This window comes from Podarcis melisellensis (assembly GCF_964234715.1).
Source record: "Podarcis melisellensis genome assembly, chromosome: 10".
NCBI lineage: Eukaryota > Metazoa > Chordata > Lepidosauria > Squamata > Lacertidae > Podarcis > Podarcis melisellensis.
Window position 1 is genome coordinate 52,538,140 of NC_138542.1, and position 22,879 is coordinate 52,561,018.

General features: G+C 43.4%; 1 protein-coding gene across 2 annotated transcripts in view; it reads left to right on the forward strand.

The window, feature by feature from the left end:
- The first annotated feature begins 1,042 nt into the window (after window positions 1-1,042).
- The window catches only part of PAH (phenylalanine hydroxylase), a 38,739-nt gene continuing 16,902 nt past the window's right edge, over window positions 1,043-22,879 (forward strand). Inside the window, exons 1-3 of one of the 2 annotated variants that reach the window (XM_081928357.1) lie at window positions 1,043-1,402; window positions 8,635-8,742; window positions 16,158-16,341. In XM_081928357.1, the coding sequence (XP_081784483.1) occupies window positions 1,400-1,402; window positions 8,635-8,742; window positions 16,158-16,341 (295 nt within the window). In that variant the 5' untranslated portion in view covers window positions 1,043-1,399. Of the gene's footprint in view, window positions 1,403-5,920; window positions 6,077-8,634; window positions 8,743-16,157; window positions 16,342-22,879 lie in introns of those variants that run through there. The other variant, XM_081928356.1, reaches the window with a different exon arrangement.

The following is a 22,879-nucleotide window of genomic DNA, read 5'->3' on the forward strand; positions in this document are numbered from 1 at the left end:
AACAAGGCAAACTAGGGCCCGGATCCGGCCCAATCGCCATCTCAATCCGGCCCGCAGACGGTCTGGGAATCAGCGTGTTTTTACATGAGTAGAATGTGTTCTTTTATTTAAAATGCATCTCTGGGTTATTTGTGGGGCCTGCCTGGTGTTTTTACATGAGTAGAATGTGTGCTTTTATCTAAAATGCATCTCTGGGTTACTTCTGGGGCATAGGAATTCGTTCTCCCCCCCCCAAAAAAAAATACAGTCCGGCCCCCCACAAGGTCTGAGGGACAGTGGACAGGCCCCCTGCTGAAAAAGTTTGCTGACCCCTGCTTTAAGCCCACTATCTCAGACTCAAACTACATGTTACATGGGAGATCAGTGTTTCCCATTATTTGGAAGTTGGGGGGTAGAGGAGACACTTATGATATTTTCTCCGGTGGGAAGCAATAACAGTTGGGGATGAAGGATCACCCTCTGCCTCTGCCAAGGTCAGGCTGGAGAGATCAGATGCAACACAACAAGCAAGAGCTCAGGGGGCAGGAACTAAGATCTCATAGAAAGCTGGGCAGGGCAAAAGAGGTAGGAAGCGGAATGGCATATATTGTTCCAGCAGCTGGTAGATTAATATCGTCTGGCTTGCTAGAATATGCCACACACCAGCTGCAGGTGCTTAAGTCTGTCCAAAGAGGCCTATCTCATGAAGAATGCTATTCCTAGACTAGAGTCATGCGTGGTGATATTGGCCTCCCAAGTGTGCACATCATCATTGACCAGCTGCCTTGGATCTTCTAATGCTGATGCTCTTAAGGGAGAAACAGGGGTGACTTGGTCAGGGACTCCACTGCCAGTGGTGGGTCAGGAGCCCACCCCAAGGGTCCTTCCTGAAGGCAGACCTAGGGAGCATCTTCAGTGATGGTGTCAGGGGGCTCTACCTATTCATCTGGATCTTCAGTCATCAGGAGGTCTCAGTCCTCAATGGGGAATTTATGCTCAACCACTGAGTTAGGGCCCTTTCCCATAGGACTGGGAGCCCATGGCATTTATTCAAAATAAAACCAGTCAGTGTGAGCATGCTTAAAAGAAATGTTGCTTGTCATAACACGTAGGGCCTATTTTGTACTGTGGCTGTTCTACATGGACCTCATTCAATATGGTTACTAATATGCTTTGGAGTTTGTGCTTGTAGATGATAAAAAGGATGAAACTTTCATGGGGCAGACTTTCCCCACAGGAGAGTTAATGCTTGATGTGCTAACCGTTCTGTTTACACTGCTGGCAACGTCGCTGAAAGCCAGTCCCCCTGCTGCTGCCAATCAGAGCCTCTTGCAAAGTGAATGCCTTGTGTGTCTATTGCATCAGGTTGTCTGACATCAGCCATAAAATTTCTGGGGGGAAAGGGAGTGTTTGAACCAGTATGGTGAGTAGCTATAATGTTTTGCTTGCTTGAGATCTTGCTTCATCCTAAAGGGTCTGGGAAGGTTACACAATATTTAATGTTTCAAAACTTTTTTAAAAAGAAAAAGCTAAAAGAAATTGAAGTTTCCTTTTAAAGAAGGCACACGCCCAAGCTAGCTATTGCCCTCTAGGGCAATTGACCTTTGCAGCAGAGTTCATTCTGAAGGGTAGTGAGGGAGTTGGCTCCCTGCTCGGGGCTCTGGAGTAACCCACGAGTGTGGGATGCAGTACCACTAAATGTGTCTCGTTTACTGTGGGTTTCAAACAATCCTTAAAGACCCACCTCTGTACCACAGCCTTTAGTAACTAGTTTGATCTGAGATTCAGAACTCTCGCAATTTTTGCCTGATTTTGATCATTTTAATACTGGATTCGCGTTGGTCCCCTTGGCTTCCAATAACATCTGGAAATAGTGTTTTGAATGTATTAATTCATTTGTTGGTGTTTGATATGGTCTTGAATTGTATTTTATGGTACGTTTGATATGCGGTTAATAATACACTCTGTAAATAATTTTATTTTTCTTGAAAAACAAAACACAAGTTTATTAAATACTACCAATAAAAATAGCCAAAACCCTTACTGGTGTTCTTCCGGGGAGGGCGGGGTGTGTGTGATCTCCCAGAAGCCAGCACTGGCCCTCCCATTAGGCAGAGTGAGGCAGTGCCTTTGGAGTGTTATGTAAGGGCAGCCAATGGTTAGTTCTTTAATTTATTATTGTGGATTTTGTACTCTCAGGGAAAGGCACTTGCATGCCTAGGCGTCCCCTGCCCAACAGACCGTCTAAATAATGAGACATGGCAAGTTCAAATTTGGGCCAGGCCACAACTTTTCTTATATATATAATTTTTTTATTAATTTTGCATAATACAGCGAAAATAACCATTCCAAAAAATAAAAACAAAGAGGTTCTTTCAAACCTTCAGACCTCCTTCCTTCCCTCCATGAGTTCCATTTCTAAAAGTTATTCCTGCATCTTTTAATGTAATCCATCTATTATGTAATTATGGTAACCAAAGTTCATGTTACTTTACAAGTGTCATTGTGTTCTTGCCAATGATTTCAACTGTTTACAGTGGTCTTTCAAATATATTAAAAAGTTATTCCAGTCTTTTTAAAATACTTGGTCTTCCTGCCATCAGTCTTGCAATTTCCGCATATTCCATCAGCTTGGTCTGCCATTCTTCTCTGGTTGGTACTTCCCGTTCTTTCCATCTCTGGGCCAGAAGCATCCTTGCTGCCGTCATTGCATACATAAACAGTCTTTAATTTTGATAGACAGCTTTATTGACTACAGATGTAAGAGGTTTGGCATAGGCATTGGGTAGACCACACTCCTTCCAGCCCTTGTCAGCGAAGCTCAGATGCTCACAGGAGGTGAAGAAGCAGGCATAGGGAGAGAACAGTTAGCAGCTGAAGGCAGAGAGGAGAGGGAGAGCAGCTGTAAACTGAGTTTGGAACAAAGGGGATGAGAAAAACAGGGCCAGAGTGACAGGCAGCTGTGTGAGAGCTCCAAAAGTGAGCCAGATGTTGGAATGCAGTAAACATTCTCTCCCAAATCTCGTAGGATGTCAAAAGTGGCCGAGACAAACGAAAGATACCGGAAGAGAAGGTGGGGGTTTCCATGTTGGGGAAGGGGGAGGAGCTCCATCTTCTGGGGAGGACGATGGGTAGAGGAGGTCTGTCCAAGTTTGTTGTTTTAGCAATAAATCTGAAATAATTAACAGCCAGAGTCATCTTGTGTTTGTGGGAGAGACCAAGCCATAACAGCCCGCTTGCCGGAAGTACTTAATATAGGGCCAGCTGGAAGAGAGGAAGTTCTTGACCTGCATCAAAGAGTAGCTCCCCCTCTGGGTTGCACTTGGGCAGTGCTGTGGTCCTAGGCCCTACCTGGGCATCCCGACAGAAGCATCTCCCCTGGATCCCTTTAATAGGATACCCCGTTTTCAGGAGGGGCAGGCAGAGGCTACAACCTCTCCTCTGTCCAAGACTATGCCTACCCAATGCCCAAACTGCCAAAGTCGTGATGATTGCTATGAGGATGGTGAAAATCAGATGGGAGGAGCCAGTTAGCCATATGGGAAAATTCCAGCCTGGTCCCGAATATGGTGACCGACAAGGTCCATAGCAAGGCTGTTCAATGCAACCCACCTGAAAAATTGAGAGGGCAGATGTGTGATCCAGCGACAGTGGCTGCCAAGGCCAGCCATGAACCCTCTTTAAATCCCTTGGGAGCAGGCCCAAACAAAGCCAACAGCTCCAGCTGTGTCCGCCCCCTGGAGTGGTCTGCCCCCAAGCCTGCTCACAATTGGCCAGTTGTGAAAGCAGGCTGAATCCACTTCCTGGGTGGCAAGCTCATTCCAGGGACATCCTTTGCAGGAGGAGCACCTCCCCACAGTGTAAAGGGGTGAGTGGATTTGTGGAACTTTCTGCCTCAGGCGTCAAATTGACTTGGTCAGCCTGGGGTGCTCTGTGCTTTGAACTGAGAGAGGGAGTATTTACCACATTTTTTGCTCTATAAGATGCACCAGACCATAAGACACACCTAGTTTTTGGATGAGGAAAACAAGAAAAAAAATATTCTGAATCCCAGAAGCCAGAACAGCAAGAGGGATTGCTGTGCAGCAAAAGCAGCGATCCCTCTTGCTGTTCTGGCTTCTGGGATAGCTGCGCAGCCTGCATTTGCTCCATAAGATGCACACACATCTCCCTTTACTTTTTAGGAGGGAAAAAGTGAGTCTTATAGAGCAAAAAATACGGTATTTATTTAACAAAAAATGTTTACTGCTTGAATGAAAGCGAAAACTTTAAGCAGCATGACATTTGCTGTTCCATCTGAGGCAGAAAAATATCCTGGCTCAGCCCTCTGTTCCATTGTCAGTGACAAGAGAGCCAGACTGTCCTTCACCCTCACCTGCGAATGCAGGGAATTGGGCACGGAAACATCAGCCACACACCCCATGCCTTGAAGCAAATCTGTGCCTCCCTCAACATGGAACTGGGATGTTAAAAGGCCTTGGAGGCAACTCACAGAGAATGCTCAGCGGGAGGAGGATGAAGCAAAAGGAGAGGCTGCTATTCACTTAGACTTTAATACCTTGCCTCTTCAATCCAGTAGGATCCGCAGAGTGATTTACATCGCAGGTGAGCATCACAGACAACAAATGCCAGGACAGGATAAAAAAACCAAACAAACTAGAAATAAAAAGGGCTGGGAATTTATTTATTTATATTCCAAAAGGGCTCAGCTGCCACCAAATAATTGTCAGCCTTGGCACCAAAAGGAATCCAATGGTGGGGGCACCACTTTGAAAATGTCAAGCCGGCGTCAACCTCTGGCATCTATTGGTAGCTCCTCCATTAAAATACTTCTTCTGACCCAGGACTAGAAGCAGTGCTGTGGATGGGTAAGATTAGTGATCCTTTTAAGATCCCGGAATATTTCACATGGGTTACAGAAAGGACTCACTCCCGGTAATACCTAGAGATGCCAAGGATTGAACCAATGACTTTTTGCATGCAGAGTAGATGAGCTTTGGCCCTCCCACTAAATACATTGTCCTTAGTGGTTTTTATTTAAAGCATAAAGGTAAAGGGACCCCTGACCATTAGGTCCAGTCATAGACGACTCTGGGGTTGTGGCACTCATCTCGCTTTACTGGCCGAGGGAGCCGGCATACAGCTTCTGGGTCATGTGGCCAGCAGGACTAAGCCGCTTCTGGCGAACCAGAGCAGCGCACGGAAACGCCGTTTACCTTCCCGCCAGAGCGGTTCCTATTTATCTACTTGCACTTTGTGCTTTCGAACTGCTAGGTTGGCAGGAGCAGGGACTGAGCAAGGGGAGCTAACCCCATTGCAGGGATTTGAACCGGCAAGCCCTAGGCTGTGTGGTTTAGACCATAGCACCACCCACGTCCCGTTTAAAGCATAGGAGCCTAGTAATGCCCTTTTCTGCCTCCTTAAGTTGCCTTTCCCTTAAACATTTGTTAAACAGATGCAACTCATTAAAACTCCCTTTAGACACAACAGTCCTATATCTACATGGGCAAACTCTGTCCACAGCGATACAAAATTATAAAGAGGCAACGATGTCACTTTCCCATCAGTCTTCGTTACACACAGACACAGGCAAATAAGTTAAGCATGGATGGGAACATCGCATGTTGTCAGATGTCGAAATTCTGTTATTGCTTTCTCCTCACATGGGTGGCAAAAGAAGAAGCTTTTCAGAGCTGGAATTTAAACACAGCAGACAGTACGAAACCACATGAGAAGACTCTCGATTGTTTCCATTTGTCCACACAGAAGCCACATGGCAAAGCTAAAAGGTGTTCCAGCCTTGTGGCTTTCGTTGGACGTGTAAACAATGTGTGCCTCTTGAGCCCGAAGGAGGTGGCGCAGGGGTGTGTGCAGAGCGCCCCGCCTACCCCAGGGAAGGGGAGGATTAAAGGAAGAGGGCTGACCCTTCAATTATAAACTAAACTTGAAATATCTGTGTACATTATACTCAGACGTTCCTGCAAACTCAGTAAGGTCACCCATCTTTCCTCCCTGTAAGAAACATCCTGATCACTAGTGCTGGAGGGTGGAAATGGATAATAAATTCTTTAACCATATGAATGGAGATGCCTCTCAGGTAAGTCCATTATAATAAGCACTTTACTAGTTTCTGATTTTAGGGCTGACAACTTTTCGACCAGCTTCGATATGACTTCAACAATGGCTTGACCTTTGCAGAAATTCACAGGCAACAGCCTTTTTCTCTGTCCGGCGCTTTACCTGCTAATTTTCGCATATTAAACTGTTGTCAAATGCAGAGTTCCACAAGCAGGTTGGAAAGTTGGAAGGGCTGCCCAGTTCTGTGGACTTTAATGGGACTGGGGAGCAGAGCTCATGAGCACAGCACTTCCCCATTTCAAATATGGAGTGCGACAGGTTCTTGGTATTAGTAGTCTGAATTGGTAGAGGCGGTGCTTTTTTCCCTTGGGGATATGCAGGGGTACGCATACCCCTAAACATTTTGTGAATCTAAGATTGGCTTCACTGAAGGGCGGTATTTCAATATGAGTAGGAAGATGAGAGTACCCCTAAACATTTTTTAAGAAAAAAAAGCACTGGGTAGAGGAGTTACCATATATACTTTAGGACTGCAGTGGAAAAATTCAGGTGAACATGTAATGTGTGGATGCAGTTATTCAGCAGGGTAATTTTAGACTCTAGACTTATGGGTTCTTCACCTCTTTGGGTTGTATTACATCACTTTAAAATGTGGTTGGTCTGCCTTGTTTTTTGGGGATCCTCCTGCTCCTTCAGTCTAGTGGGGGTCCTGGATTTCTGCCCCAAAATCTTGCCCTGATAGCATCACTGTCTGGTTGCTACCCATATATAGGTGCATGTATAGGTGAAATGCGTATGCACTGGTGTTCAAAGATGCAATTTCGCTTGTGTATGATATCCATGTATTACATATCTGCTGTGAGCAAATGTAGGTGTAAGATCAATTATTTCCTGCAGGAGTCCAGGTGTCCATAGCTGACTGTAGTCCGTACACTTGTTCCTGTGGAGCTGGCCAAAGTTAGCCAGTCTCACAGAATTATTTTAGTAAATAGCTTCAATGAGGAAAGAATTAATTCAATATAATAGTTAGAAGGAATAGTAGAAGGAAGGGGTGGGTGAAATTCTTCTGAGTAATTTTACCAGTATCTTATTGACCTCTGAATTCCCTAGTTGTTCCTTGATGAGGAATACCCCTCAAAATTGCTCATGCTTTAGGTAAAATTTAGATATCAAGGCTGGGAGGAGCTGATTCTATTATACTGCTCCGAATCAGCTGAATCTGTAATTTTGTCATGGAATGAAGGTGTAGCAGGATGAGGTGGTATCACTTCAGACTGCAGGTGGGTGATGAATTTCTGGACTGCTTCAAATAATAGTAATAATAATAATATATATATATTTGTAAACTTTTTGCCTCTCAGTTGGCAAGACGAGCTAGCACATTTCTTCCTATTGTGTTAGTTGCCATCTTAGTTGTGTGCAGGTTTTAATTTTAACAATGGGAAGACTTAAAAAATGGTACCCTCAGCCTGCTGTCCAGGTCTGAAGGCATGGAGGGGGAGACTATGGAGACATCATGAGAGCCACATACAATCAAAGTAAATATTGTTCAGTTATTATTATTGTCACCCCACCCCTCCCTGCAACAAACTCAAGTGCTCTAGACTCACAAAAGTCAGAATTCAAATCAAGGTGCTTCTATTCCTACTTACATGTCAGATTTTGCATGTAAGCAGGGTTCCACAAACACACTCACCAAGTTTCCAGTGGTGACCATATCCTTTCAGCTGGCAACTGCCTCCCCCAGTGCTTGCCTTGGCCTCATGCCTGTTGGATGCACTTGAAAGCAGCGAGGCTTCTGAAGGTCAGTGCGACTAGAGGGATGAGTCCTGGGAGCAGAATCCTGTCTTGGATGTGGAAATTTGGATAAAGGTCGGATGCTCTTCCCTTCAGTCATATTCACCTATTGAAGCAGTGAGTTGCCCCTGGTTCTAAGCTGTCCTGGAGCTCAGCATGGCATTGGTTGAGACCATTCCCCTTCCCTCAGTCAGGAGGGAGTAGGTCAGGTTTGTTTGAGACAATCATGCCAAGCCAACATTTGGGGACTTCTGAATATAAATATTTAATACATATAAATTTGCCCTGAGTAGTTTCTGTTCTTCAGACATTTTCAGTGTCCAAGCAGACTTCCACAGGTGAAGTTCTCTTTTGTTTAGCTGTGGCCTATTTTGAGGAGCAGCTCCCCCCCCTCCGTGGACTAAATTAATGTGCTGAAGTTAAAAGCGTCTTCTGAGTGATGGATTCTTGGCTCTTCTAGGGATAAAATTAACTGATGTAAAAAAAAAAATCAAAAAAATCAAATCCTCATGGGTTGCTTAGATTTGCAAACAACACTTCCATGGATCTATTCAAGATTTTCCTCATAAAATTGTGCAACCAACCAGCAGTCTTTGGATCTCTTTGTGTCTTCACCATTTCCTCATTAGCAAGATTGTTCGTAGTGAATGGCTTTTATTAGAAGACTTTCCAGACTGTAGACTTTGGCCCAGATGGTTTGAGTTTGTCCCATGCTTTTTTCTTGTAACACATGTTTATGAGAAAAGACTTATGGTCAACATTTGCGTATGTATCATGCAGGAATCCAGCTACATTGAAGAAAGCAAGGCCCAGAATGATGCAATCTCCTTGATTTTCTCCCTCAAAGAAGAAGTTGGAGCGTTGGCTAAAGTGCTACGCATATTTGAGGTATGTGCTTTGCTAAGCCTGTACGGCAAGAGAAACACGGCTGAAATTTCAGAACCAACATCTGGCTGTCAAAACTGCAATCCTGGTGCATTATTCTTAGCTGTTGAGTCCAGCGCTACCGCAACACCACCTCTGCACCCCACACCCCATGTATTCATTGCATGCATGTTAAAAAACCTCTGGGGAAAACTCTTGCATTATGCCATCATATCATTCTTCATTTCCCCACTCCCAGTTCATATCATTGGCTGAGAAAAGTGGAATGCCATGACGTCACAGCACAAGGCAAATTCTACTAGATATTGCAGATGCTGGAATTAGATGTACAGCTGCTGGTTTTAGTAACAGCCATGCACTTGCTGCCATGTCCATGGGTCCCGTCCGTTTCCCCTCTCTTTGGGAAGAAAGGAACGTCTTCAGTATGGGGTGTACTTCCAAGTACAGAGGATCATGTATAAAACTTTGCTGATATCGAATTTGTATGTGTTTTAAATAACCATGCAGGTGACAGCAGACTCAGCAGAATCAGCAGAATCATATAGTCGAACCCCCTTTCAATGTAGGAATCAATGACTTCATGATCCTTGTGCTGTTGGAGACAATTTCTAGTATTCAATTGTTATTTATTTGAGTAAACACAGGCCTAACATCACACTTACACCAGAGGAATTGGCAGTGACCAGTACAGCAATCACAGGGTCGCTGTGGATAGCTTGATAAAAAGGTTACTCCTGCGTGAGACATCCATGTTAGAGATGATCAGAAAATAAAACTGCCAATACTATAATGCTTTTGTACATGGAATGACCACACTTGGGATACTGCATACAGTTCTGGCACATGTGGTGGGAGTGTCCCCAAATAAATTTTCTTGATGGAAACACTTTTTATGGAAGTCGGATAACCACAAAACAAACTGTATTCCCCACAGAGGGTGTTATTGAGCCTTTATTAACAGCTCTTCTTGAATTGCTAGTAATGTGACCCAGGACAGTCTCTAAAACAATCAAGTTTTAAAATATACAAAATTGTTTTAAAACACAAAAATCACTATCAAAATTGAACACGTAAGGCACAAAAGCATAAAACCAGCCTACGCAGGGGCAGGCGAGGAGGAAAAGACTTATCAGCAACCCAGAGAGAGCACTAACAAAGCCTTGACACAGCTGGATCATATTTCATCTGATGCTTAAGAGAAGAGGAAAGTATTAACCTGATGCCAAAAAGATGCCAGTGCTGGCGAGCCGGGCATGACTCACTGGGGAGAGCATCTCATGTTAAAAGCCCAGCCTCTGTGGTTTCATTTGTTTTCTTCAAAGAACATTGAGTCTCCTCTTAAAAGCAGCTCCTTTGAGAGGAATAGTTCTGAACAGAGAAACTGTTGTGTAATAAACTACTGGCAACTTGTTTTGTATCTGGGGGGAAATTAAATTAGCTAGCAAGTGAAAGGGAAATATGGAGGGGAAATACAAGTAGAAAAAGTTATACATCCCAAGACCACTTCTGTTTGTTAACCTGGGAAAAAAATAATGATTACCCAGAAGAATGGGAACCATAAATCCCTTTCCAGCAAAGTAAAAGTTTGTGTGTGTAATAATTGCAGAACTGGTTTCCCCACAGTTGATGCATCTTACTCAGAACTCATCTGTCTATCAAGCATCCCGAAAAGAAAATGCAGTTGGTTCTGAGTTGAAAAATTGAATTTTTGCCGGCTCCTTTAGTCCTAGGCAATGACTAATTGCCCAAATTGCATTGGCAGGTGTGGGGAACCTCCAGATGTTAATTGAACTACAACTCCCATCATCTCCAGCAACCTTGACCAATGGTCAGGGATGATGGGAGTTGTAGTGCAGCAACATCTGGAGGACCAGAGGTTCCCCACACCTGCTATATGCAGTGGGCAAAATGTACGTATAGAGTCAAGTCAGATATGTAACTCTTAACAAAGATTTCTCTGCCTCCTCTCCCTTCTGCTGAGCAAACAGAACTTTAAAACAGTTATCTTTCTCAGTATTTTGGATGTGCTTATAAAAAGCAATATTTACTTTGGTCAGTGAAACTACCCTAGCTACCTTCAAAGAGTCACGTCTGCACATTTGGCAACAGAGTGGATGGTCACATCATTTTCGGAGGGGAGTGGTGTTTGTATATTGATGCAACTGGCATAGCCATTTGCTGCAGGAGATCTGTTTAGCCCAGATAAAAATTAACCCTTCCATTACTCTGATGAGGGGAATGCGGGAATAAACTCATTGTTAAAAGTGATGCATTTTCATCAGGGATCGAAACAGATGGGTGGAGTAAAGGTAAAGGGTAAAGGGACCCCTGACCATTAGGTCCAGTCGTGGCCAACTCTAGGGTTGCGGCGCTCATCTGGCTTTATTGGCCGAGGGAGCCGGTGTACAGCTTCCAGGTCATGTGGCCAGCATGACTAAGTTGCTTCTGGCGAACCAGAGCAGCGCATGGAAACGCCGTTTACCTTCCCGCCGGAGTGGTACCTATTTATCTACTTGCATTTTGACATGCTTTCAAACTGCTAGGTTGGCAGGAGCAGGGATCAACAACAGGAGCTCACCCCGTCGCGGGGATTCAAACTGCTGACCTTCTGATTGGCAGGCCCTAGGCTGTGTGGTTTAGACCACAACGCCACCTGCTCCCCGATGGGTGGAGTACATATTGCTAAAAATTCAGTTACGGAATTGTGTAGGGCCTCAGATGCTATAAGTAAATGGGGAGGAACAAATGGTTTTGAGGGCAGTCTTTTCGTTGTCTTCAGTAGAAGATGAATGTATTTTATAATTGCGAAAGAGTCATAGCTCAGAGGCAGAGCATCTGCTGTACATGCAGAAGGTCCCAGGTACAATCCTGGCATCTCCAGGTAGGGCTGGGAATGAGCCCTGCCTGCATCTCTGGAGAGCTGCTGTCAGTCAGGGCAGACAGTGCTGAGCTACCTGGACCAGTGGACTGGTTCAGTATAAGGCAGCTTCCTATGTTCTTAGAAGGTGGCAAAAGGTTCAAACAACGTGCTTGATAATACTATCATTAAGAACACAGAGACAGCTCTGATCAGCACAACACTTGGTTACCATGCCTTGAAAAAACATTGAAGAGGTTTACCATGATGGATGTGAAAGAAGGCGTTTTAATAGCAAAGGAGCTACAGATGGGTTTTATAGCGCATCCCCTTCCATTTCACTAGCTGGGAATCGGGGTCATTCCAGATGAGAGAAACTGTTGACTCAGGAAATTCACCCGCTTTCCAGAGCATCCTGGAAACAGATGTTGGTGCTAATATAATGTGGGCAAAAAAGAAAAAAAAACTTTGTTCATTGACATATTGTTGTACAGGATATGGGAGGTGACAATTCACAACTTCATGTCTGGTTTACTTCAGCTGATGAACATAGATTCAGGGTGCTTCTAGACTCTGTATTTCCAAGCTGGATTCAATAACATGCTAGCAAATTTAAGTTCAGTTAAAGCTGCACAATTTGCTCCTCACTCCCCGTCATTTTTTTTCCGCAATAAAGAAAAAGTTAGGGAAATGCACTGGGAAGTATGGGGTAACAGTTGCTTGATGCAATATTGTACAGTGGTACCTCGGGTTACATACACTTCAGGTTACATACGCTTCAGGTTACAGACTCTGCTAACCCAGAGTCTTAAGAACTTTACCTCAGGATGAGAACAGAAATCGTGCTCTGGAGGCGCAGCGGCAGCGGGAGGCCCCATTAGCTAAAGTGGTGCTTCAGGTTAAGAACAGTTTCAGGTTAAGAACGGACCTCCGGAACGAATTAAGTTCTTAACCCGAGGTACCACTGTATAACTTCCCCATAAAGAAATGAGAATGAATTCTCTGTAAATAGCCAACATTGTCTAAAAACCCTGAAAATGTTGACCAAACAAATTGGGATGAATGCTCAATAAATAGGTCACCTGAAAAAGGCTAGGCTTTTTTTTTAAAAAAAGGTAAAAATAGTGCAGTGTTTCAACAGGCCTGTATACCTTCTTCCGCTTCTTTTACTCGGTTTACAGAATAATGCATCCAAGGAACCCTGAAGTAAACGCTGTAAACACTACAGTGGTGCCTTGGTTTACAAACTTAATCCATTCCTGAAGTCCATTCTTAAACCAAATCTGTTCTTAAACCAAGGTGCGCTTCCCCTAATGAGGCCTCCCGCTGGTGGTGCCCTTCCACCGTTCAGCTTCCGTTCGTAGACTGAGGTAAAGTTCGCAACTGGAACACTACTTCCAGTTTTGCAGAGTTCGTAAACCGAATGTTTGTAAACAGGATTGTTCGTAAACCAAGGCACCACTGTATTTTATAATGGAAAACACTCTCTTTTGTTTTATAATTGTAAGCACTCTGAAATGAATTTATATGCAATTAGTTGCAAGTTTAGTATTAGGCACTAGGTGGAGTATGAGTACTGAAACGCTATTAGGATTTCAAAAACTTACCTAGCTCTAAACAGCTATAAATATTTTGAATTAAACCAATTATTAGTAACAGAAAGATCACGTTTATTTGTTTGTTTATTAAATTTATATACTACCCTTCAACATAAAATCTCAAGATGGCTTGCAGAATAACCACAGAATTTTAACAACCCAATGACCTGTGGATTTAATTGAATGTTATTAAATGTTGTTAGGGAAGCCCCAAAACAATTTTTGTAGCTCATTTCTGTACATGTCTACTTGGAATTAATTCCAGTGTGTTCAGTGGGACTTATGAGTGAGTACTGCATTAAATCCTTAGACCGCAATCCTGTACACACTTAACTTGGAGTTAGTGCACTTACCTTGGAGTAAATGCCACTGAAGTTGATGGGGTTTATATCTGCATAAGATGTATGGGATTGCCCAGTGAATCTTTGAGCAAACCTCAAAGGGCTTATCACTCTTACCTTTTGCCCCATGCTTTCTAGGCACAATACTGTGCTTTAAAGTTCCAGGTTCTAGTAATATTATTATTATTATTATTAGCCCTGGCACTTTTCCCTTTGAAAATCCACTCTTTAATGCTGAATTGGAACAACAAATCCGACTTGTCCACGAATTGCTTTTTGCTCCATTTCACTGGCAAAGATCAGTTTTCTGCAGGGAAAGTGCCAGGGCAAAAAAATACCCACCCATGCTCAGACACTTTCTAGGTCCTGTGCCTAGAAACACAGCTCAAAAGAAAATCTGGATGAGCCCAAAGAAACACATAATGGATACAGACCAGCAAATTAATTGTGACTACGGCCACATTTAAATGACCATGATACCACTTTGAACGGTCATGGCTTCCCGCAAAGAATTCTGGGAGTTGTAGTTTGCTAAGAGTTGTTAGGGGACTCTGGTGGTGCAATTTTCAGAATGGCTTGACATCCTGTCCCTCATCGCAGGGAAATCTGGGAATTGTAGCTATGGGAAGTGGAAAGTTGTTCTCCTGAGAACTTTCAGCATCTTTCACAACCTCCTCCTTGTGTTGCCTTCTGGCTTTTAGAACAGTAATAGGCACTCCTTTAATCTCCCTATTTCCACAGCTTCAGCCATCTGCCCCTTTCTGGCGCCCTGCAGTCATTCATTCTGCTCCGCAGCGAATCCAGGGACTCTCACATAAGAAGGGTCAAAAAGAATTTCGTTCTGCCCTCTATTTTGGCCTCCTTGGTGGTGGGTGCTGAAGCTTTACTCTGGCACTGAACCCTAAGTGGTGGAGATGCTATAACATTTCTGGCTGTGGCTCTTAAGATGCGATACAACCAAGTGCGATGCTCCATAGCCCTTTGCAGTAAAGACAAATACACCTCCGATATAAAGCCTTAATCTCAAAGATGACCCAAGGAAGGTTCCTTGCTGAGAGCAGGCTGTGACTTTTTGAGCCTGGTCTCAATCATAATAAATCTTGCTGGGAGTAATTTTAACTTTTTCCTATCGCTGGAGCCCTGTAATGATTTGCGAGCACCTAATTAAATAGCAAACACAAAGCATTGTCTGTGTGTGATGCAGACCTTTAGAGAACTAAAACAACTTGACCTCGGGGAGCAGCCTAGTTAAATGCATTATTTGCATGGAGACCAGCTCAATTAGGAGAACATCTTTCCTGAGCTGCAGGATTTGAATGCACTTCTGACCTTTTCAACTTATTGTGTTGGTATCTGGTCAAACAATTTAAGTTCATCTGTAGTGTCCACTGCTAAGAACTCAGAGAAAGGCACATACAGCAATGCTCACGGCAAGCGATGGTGGGGAGCCACTTCAGAGGTCTGCGTCAGTAATGCACAAAGGTCTGCTCTTGAATCTATTTAAGGTTAAAGTACCCAAAAAACAGCATTTATCATGGCTATTCTTGGAGGTGACTGTTTTATATAATGACCATAGCAGTGTTTTCAACACAGACCAAGCAGTCCTCTTTTTTTTAAACAAAGAAAGAAAGAAAAGAATTTGTGCTTCTGGCATGCGGTGAGGATACCGGTCCATTTAATTGCTTACAATAGTCACTTGATAGAAAGAAGAAGTTGCTCAGGTGGCCAGCTAGGCATTACTGAAAAAGAGGATTTGCATCACAACAAGGAAAGAATGGGCATAAAAGTTGCATATTCAGGCAAACATATCCTCCAGCATTTCTGAAAATGAAAATAAGGATGCCCTATCCATACCCAGTCCATTGTTTTGAATCTTAGAGTTGGAAGGGACCCAAGGGCCATCTAGTCCAACCTCCTGCAATGCAGGAATATCAGCTAAAGCATCCATGACAGAAGGCCACCCAACCACTGTTTTAAAACTTCCAAGGAAGGAGAGTCCACCACCTCTCGTGGGAGTCTGTTCCACTGTTGAACAGCTCTTACTGTCAGAAAGCTTTCTCGAATGTTTAGTCGGAATCTCCTTTCTTGCAACTTGAATCCAGTCCTACCCTCCAGAGAAGGAGAAAACAAGCATGCTCCCTCCTCCATGTGACAGCCCTTAAGATATTTGAAGATGGCTCTCACATCTCCTCTCAGTCTCCTCTTTTCAGGCTAAACATACCCAGCTCCTTCAACCATTCCTCATAAGGCATAGGTTCCAGACCCTTGATCATCTCGGTTGGCCTCCTCTGCACACGTTCCAGCTTGTCAACAAGCTTCTTAAATTGTGCTGCCTAGAATTGGACACGGTGTTCCAGGTGTGGTAACTGACCAAGGCAGAATAGAGTGGTACTATTACTTCCCTTGATGAAAATAGGATTCAAATTTAGAAAATATGATGCATATTGCCATAGTGGGGAAGACACCAGGGGACTTGTGTGCCTGCTCAGTCTTCGTAAACATAGTGTGATTTCTGTTTGTTTTTTTAATTGTGCCGTGAACTACCCAGTGATCCCAGCCACTTTCTAGGCCACCAGCCAAAATTGTGTTTCATTTTTCATTTTGTTACCGTCTTTGTTCCAGGAGAAGGGGATAAACCTGATCCACATTGAATCCAGACCTTCCCGGCTGAACAAAGATGAGTACGAATTTTTCATCAATCTAGAAAGCAAGAACATCCCAGCTCTTGAGGGAATCATTCATACACTGAGAGACGACATTGGTGCAAATGTCCACGAGCTTTCACGTGAAAAGAGGAAGGATGCCGGTAAGGAGATATTGTTCAGAATAACAACATTCCTTCCCTATACAGCAAAGAGGTTAACTGCCAGCCCTACTGTTTACCTGAAAGAGCATCTCCACCACCATTTGGCCGGGGAGGGAGGGATATAAATAAAATTGTTGTTGTTGTTGTTGTTGTTGTTGTTGTTGTTATTCAACCTGGACACTGAGGTCCAACTCCAAGGGCCTTCTGGCAGTTCCCTCACTGTGAGAAGTGAAGCTACAAGGAACCAGGCAGAGGGCCTTCTCAGTGGTAGCACCCACCCTGCGGAACACCCTCCCATCAGATGTCAAGGAGATGAGTAACTATATAACCTTTAGAAGACATCTGAAGGCTTTGATTGAACCACTTAAAGACACTATGAATAGAATTTTAGTGGCTGGAGTGGTTCCGGCTTCCTGGAAAGATGCATTTATTACCCTGATTCCTAAACAAAACTGTGACTTAACAAAGACTAAAAATTACAGACTGATTTCACTACTTAACTGTGACTATAAATTATTTGCTGCAATTTTAGCCAACAGGTTGAAAAAGGTTTTAAATGAGTCCATAAGGACCAAGCAGGTTTTCTGCCAGGTCGACAGGTGAAAGACAACATAAGAAATATAATTAATTTAATCGAGTACCTGGAAGTAAGAAATGAAAAACAAGCAGCTATAATTTTCTTAGATGCTGAGAAAGCTTTGGATAATATCTCTTGGTCATTTATGATCAAGTTATTAGAGAAGATGGAGATAGGTAATTATTTCTAAGCAGGAATTAAGGCAATTTATACTGATCAATCTGAAAATATACTAATAAACAATATTCTTTCTGACAAATGCCAAATAAGAAAAGGTACTAGACAAGGCTGCCCCTTAACTCCATTGTTGTTCATTTTGATGTTATAAATGTTGCTTCAGCATATAAGGAGAAATAGGGAAGGAAATTAAAGGTATAGAGGAGTTGTGCAGAGTCTACAAATTAAGGGCATTTGCTGCTGATGTGGTGTCAACATTGGAACAATCTATGGTAAGTGATCCCAAAGCCTTAGAAGAAATGAAAAGGTTTGGAGAAGTGGCAGGTTTCTAAATAAATACAGATTAAATCAAAATGTTGGTTAAAAACACTCGATTAGCACTCGAAAAAGGCCTTAGAAAAAATTCCTGGCCTAAAAATAGGTAAAAAAGTAAAATATTGGGATTTGGCTGATGGTGAAGAATCTCAGTTTATTTCAAGATAATCATATTAAACTATGGAAAGAGATTAAGAAAGAATTGGAGATTTAGGGAAGGATGCAGCTTTCACTGTTAGGCAGAATCTCAGCCATTAAGATGAATGTACTACCTAAGATGCTGTTTTTATTCCAATCGATCCCGGTTGCAAATAAGTTAAGTTGCATCAAAGAGTGGAAAAAAAGATCTCTAAATTTTTCTGGCAGGGGGGAAAGCCATGAATTAAATATAAAATGTTGTAAAAGAAAGAGGAGGCTTTGCCCTGCCAGACCTACAACTGTATTTTGAGGCAGCATATCTGTGTTGGTTAAGGGAATGGATCATATTGGAAAATGCAGATATTTTAGATTTGGAAGGCCATGATATAAAATTTGTTTGGCGTGCATGTTTTTGGTATGGGAAAGCTAAATGTGTAATGTTTTAATTTTAATTTAATATATTCTTACTGATCCTTCTAGACTTTTTGGGACTATCATTGATTAACTACAGAGACCAGATATTGTGGGATTGTTAGGTAGCATACAGCAGGGATAGGGAACACCTGTGATGCATTTGATGTTTTTGGACTAGAACACTTATCAGCCCCAGGCAGCATGGACAATAGTTAGGATTGATGGGAGTTGTACTCTAACAACCTGGGTAGTAATGCAGGTTCCTCATCCCTGGTTTAGATGTAGCTGGAGCAACTATATCTCCTTTGACTCAGATGGTAGGAGGGATGCTTTCTGTGAATTCCAGTGTAGACTTGATGTGATCCATACCTACTGGATTAATTTGTCGATTAGAACATAATTATCCTTTGCACATTTCTACATTTTTGTGATACAGTTATTGGCTAATAATAATAATGATAATACCCAAGGTTTGGGTTCAGCTCCCTTTTACCATCAATGCAAGGGCTGTTGAACTTGCATAAGGGAAAGAATATTAGTTGTGCAATATGAAATCCAACACATCGGTTGTGCCAGCAGTTGCACAACCAGTTGTTGCACAACAGAATGTATTGGGGCTACAGCAATCTGTTGGGCCACCAGCAGCAAGAAGCATGTTAGCCTACTGCCGTTCTGCAAGAGCAAGTCCTTTTGCAGCTAGCACACTGCCAAGGGTCTTTAACTTAGTGTGGCATTGTATTCCTCCCTCATGGTATTAAATCTGAATATAAAATATGTTTGTACATTGTGTGATTTAAATATGTACAGTGGTACCTCGGGTTACATACGCTTCAGGTTACAGACTCCGCTAACCCAGAAATAGTACCTCAGGTTAAGAACTTTGCTTCAGGATGAGAACAGAAATTGTGCTCTGGCGGCACGGCAGCAGTAGGAGGCCCCATTAGCTAAAGTGGTGCTTCAGGTTAAGAGCAGCTTCAGGTTAAGAATGGACCTCCGGAACGAATTAAGTACTTAACCCGAGGTACCACTGTATATTGTAACAAACCACATATTTAATGACGTACTTTGGTATGTTCTTAATGTGGATTGTTTAAAAGAATTGCTTATTTGTGGGAAAACAGATCAGAACAGACTTATGAATGAACCTGTGAAGTTTGCACAGGTCGGGAACACGCTGATTCATCCATATCTAGTCAGTGGCAAATATTTCCCCACAATCCCTGTGCCAAATGGTTCAGATATGTGCCATATTCACAAAGACATAACCTAAGGGCCCAAATCAGACCAGAGGTCCATGTAGGCAAAATTCCTGTTCCCAAGAGTAGGCACTCAGAGAATCCCACAGTCAGAGCATGAGTCCCATCACGCCACCTGTTTGCGTTCAGAATTTGTCACTTATGGATTCCTTATTCCTTATATAGAAATAAATATGCACCCAGGAGTAAGACAATCACCTGGAGGTAGCTTTTCTATGACCAGTGCAGTATTCCATGAGTGTCTCATACACATGTACACATATCCAAATCTTAATGCCCTCCTGGCTTCTCAAGCAGCAGATGTGATCTTAATAGGATTTCAGTTAAGGTTGGCTTAAAATGCTTTAGGTCTGCTGCCTCATCTTCCTTCCCGGGAGCAACATGAAAGGGTAGTAATATCATCCTGGAATAAATCCTTATAATCTCCTTACCCTTCCCTTTGTGTCCTGTCCATGACATTGCATTGAGAAAAAGGAAAATATTTGGAGCCCTCCATTCAGGAAAGGGGCAAAATGTTATGGCTTGGCAGGGAATCACAATCACTTAAAAGTGAAGGTTTAATTACTTTGGGGACTGTGTGGGTCTGTGGGTGAGGGGAGGTTATCTTGCTTCATCTTTCTTAATTATAATTTGGACCAAAAAAGAGAGAGAAGAGGGTTGTACTTCTCTGTCATTTATAGCATCTTATGGCATGTTCCCTTAAACATAAGACCCATTGAAGCTGTTGGGTGTTAGTTTCAAGTCGACGCAGTTAGGATTGGGGTTTACATAAAGCAGATTTAAACAGCCATCTTGTATATTGCAAAGTTATCATAAGCAGCCAACCTTCCCAAAAGCAATGCAGAGAAAGATGCTTTGAGCAGCAGCTTTCAAACAGGACGTCACCACTCCTGTCTCCAATCTGTGTGCCGTTTTAAAAACCGAGCTCCTCCAGTCTAGAGGGAAAAGCTTTCTCCAGACTAGCCATGAGCTGTACTCAAGATTTGTTATCGGCCAACGAAGCCACGGTGCCATTTGCTCACAAGCCTTTTTAATATAGGCAAAAAGTTCAGACCCCCCTAGTACTCTTGAATAAAAGAATTAAATATGATTCTGTTTCAGTGGGAGTTGGGAGGTAAAGACAATGCTTTGCTGTCCGGAGACAAGGAAGAGTCTTAGAGTCTGTAGAAGCCTTGTTTGTCAGGACCCTGGGGCTGAGCTGAGCAGTTGGCTATGTTTTAAAAGGCTCCAACCTGGGCCTAGGACCGACAATAAATTTTAAAGCCCTGTCTCTGACCCCTCCCCAGAACGGGCAGAGTTCCACAGAACCTCTGAAGCCCTCTGGTTTTGTTGCCCCCTCATATAAATAGCTGATTAGCATCCTATTAAGCATCTGACCCCATGTTAAATTGGTCACTACTTGGGTGTTCACCACAGGACCATAAAACTCTGCTGTTCCTCCTACAGACAAATCAATATTTATTACTGATCAGCCTGCATTTGCTCTGCAGAGCTTCACAGAGGGTCAGTGTTGCAACAGCTTGCTCTGGCCATTCATTAATGGCAGCAGGAAGAGACAACATGTCTGGCTAACTGGGGAAGGAGGAGAGAGCCCATCGAATGGGCCAAAGAACAACTCAGCAAGAGGATAATGTGATTTTCTATTTTTAAAAAGGATCTCTTGGAATGCTGCTGTTGTTTGCTCTTTGTGGCCAATGGTTCCGGCATAAGCTGGGCAGCTGAGCCCAAATTAGCCCTCATAACAATTTATTTGCCCAAAGTCCCATCTAGTCCTGGGGTAGGGAACCTAGTGCCTTCCAGATGTGGTTGGACTCCAACTCCCATCATCCCTTTGGTAATGCTGACTGGGGCTAATGGGAACTGCAATCCAGCAACATCTGGAGGACACGAGAATAGCGAAGGCTTTTCAAGCACAGCCTTAGTTTGCAATCCTGTACCTTTTTACCTGACTGTAAGTCCCCACTTAATTTTAAGTGGACTGGGGATGAATACCTTGAAGCCTTTAAGACATTGTTGGACAAAATCAATGGCCACCCACTGAGCCTCTTGGGCTTGCTGATCAGAAGGTCGGCGGTTCGGATCCCCATGACAGGGTGAGCTCCTGTTGCTCTGTCCCAGCTCCTGCCAACCTAGCAGTTCAGAAGCACACCAGTGCAAGTAGATATATAGGTATCACTGCGGCGGGAAGGTAAACGGCATTTCCGTGCATGCTGGCTTCCGTCAGGGTGTCCCGTTGTGCCAGAAGCGGTTTAGTCATGCTGGCCACATCACCTGGAAAGCTGTCTGCAGACAAACTCCAGCTCCCTCGGCCTGAAAGTGAGATGAGTGCTGCAACCCCATAGTTGCCTTTGACTGGATTTAACTATCCAGGGGTCCTTTTCCTTTTACCTTACTGTGATTGCAGTATTACTACATCCAATAAAGAGAGGTCTCCTAGCTCAAGGGCAGAGCACATGTATTGCATGCAGAATGTCTTGAGCAGATTCAGTCCTTAGCATCTCTGCTTTATCAAGAGCCCATTCGCAGAGTCTCTTGGAGAGTCTGCTGTCCGTCAGACACTTCTTGGCAGGACAAACCAACGGTTATATGCCTCAGCACTGACAGAAGCACATAAAAGAGCTCCAGAAGTTCATGCAGAAGTGGATAGCTCAGTTGGTGAGAGTGTGGTGCTGATGATGCCAAGGTTGCAGGTTCGATCCCTGTATTTGGCAGCTTCATATCTCTGCATTTCAGGGGGTTGGACTAGAGATGATCCTTAGGGTCTACAGTTCTATGGTTCTAGGAATGTAGTCCCTGAAACTGTGGGGATCACTCTTCTCATCCAGCCTCCATGTGCTAGAATGTGTGCAATGTGGCTAAAAGTGGCTTTCACACAAGGCACCTATTTATTTCAGAGCTTAGTCTTCCAGCTTCCTTCTATCACTGAAATATGTTCTGTAGGGTTCACAGATGGCCTCCCATCCAGTCATTGCCCAGACCCAGACCTGTCTATCAGCTGTCTGTCTCGTGCTTTCAGACCATACCGTGGGATGTACCTCTGAGCATCGCGTGAGGATCGGGCACATTGGCCGGCTGGTTAGCTACACAGTCACACTCCTCCGCAATGCTGTTATTAACAGCAGGAGAGAAAGTTTGCTCTTTTTAAATTTCCCATAAATCTCCTTGCACAGGTGGAAGTCTGAGTTGCTTGTGCTTATGATGTTAGAGGTATCCACCCGTTGCATTTAAGGGGTGTACAATCTGTGTGCCTGTGTATGCCAAACCAACAAATAATTGGCTCTTTAGTGCAAACACTTGTATGCGTGTAAAGCCAGCTTGTGCCTGTGTTCCTTGTAGTGTGTGGACAAGCTTATTGTTAAAGGTCTTTAAGAGATACCTACAACTCCTAAAGTAAACAGAACTCTTAAGTAAGAGAAAGTGTGTGTGATTGAGGCAGCAATATTTTGCTTCTGCTGCCCTCTAGTGTACAATTCATAATATTTCTTAGCTTTTAGGGGAAACACATTTCAATACCGTTCTTGCTTTATTGCTCTACGAACTGTCATATTTTAATAGACAGAGGCTATGTAAGAGACGGAAATTCAGTGCACAAAGCTTTTCTTATATGCCATGTAAATGCCAAAATGTCATCCTAGGCAGCTTTCGTCAACCTGGTGCCTTC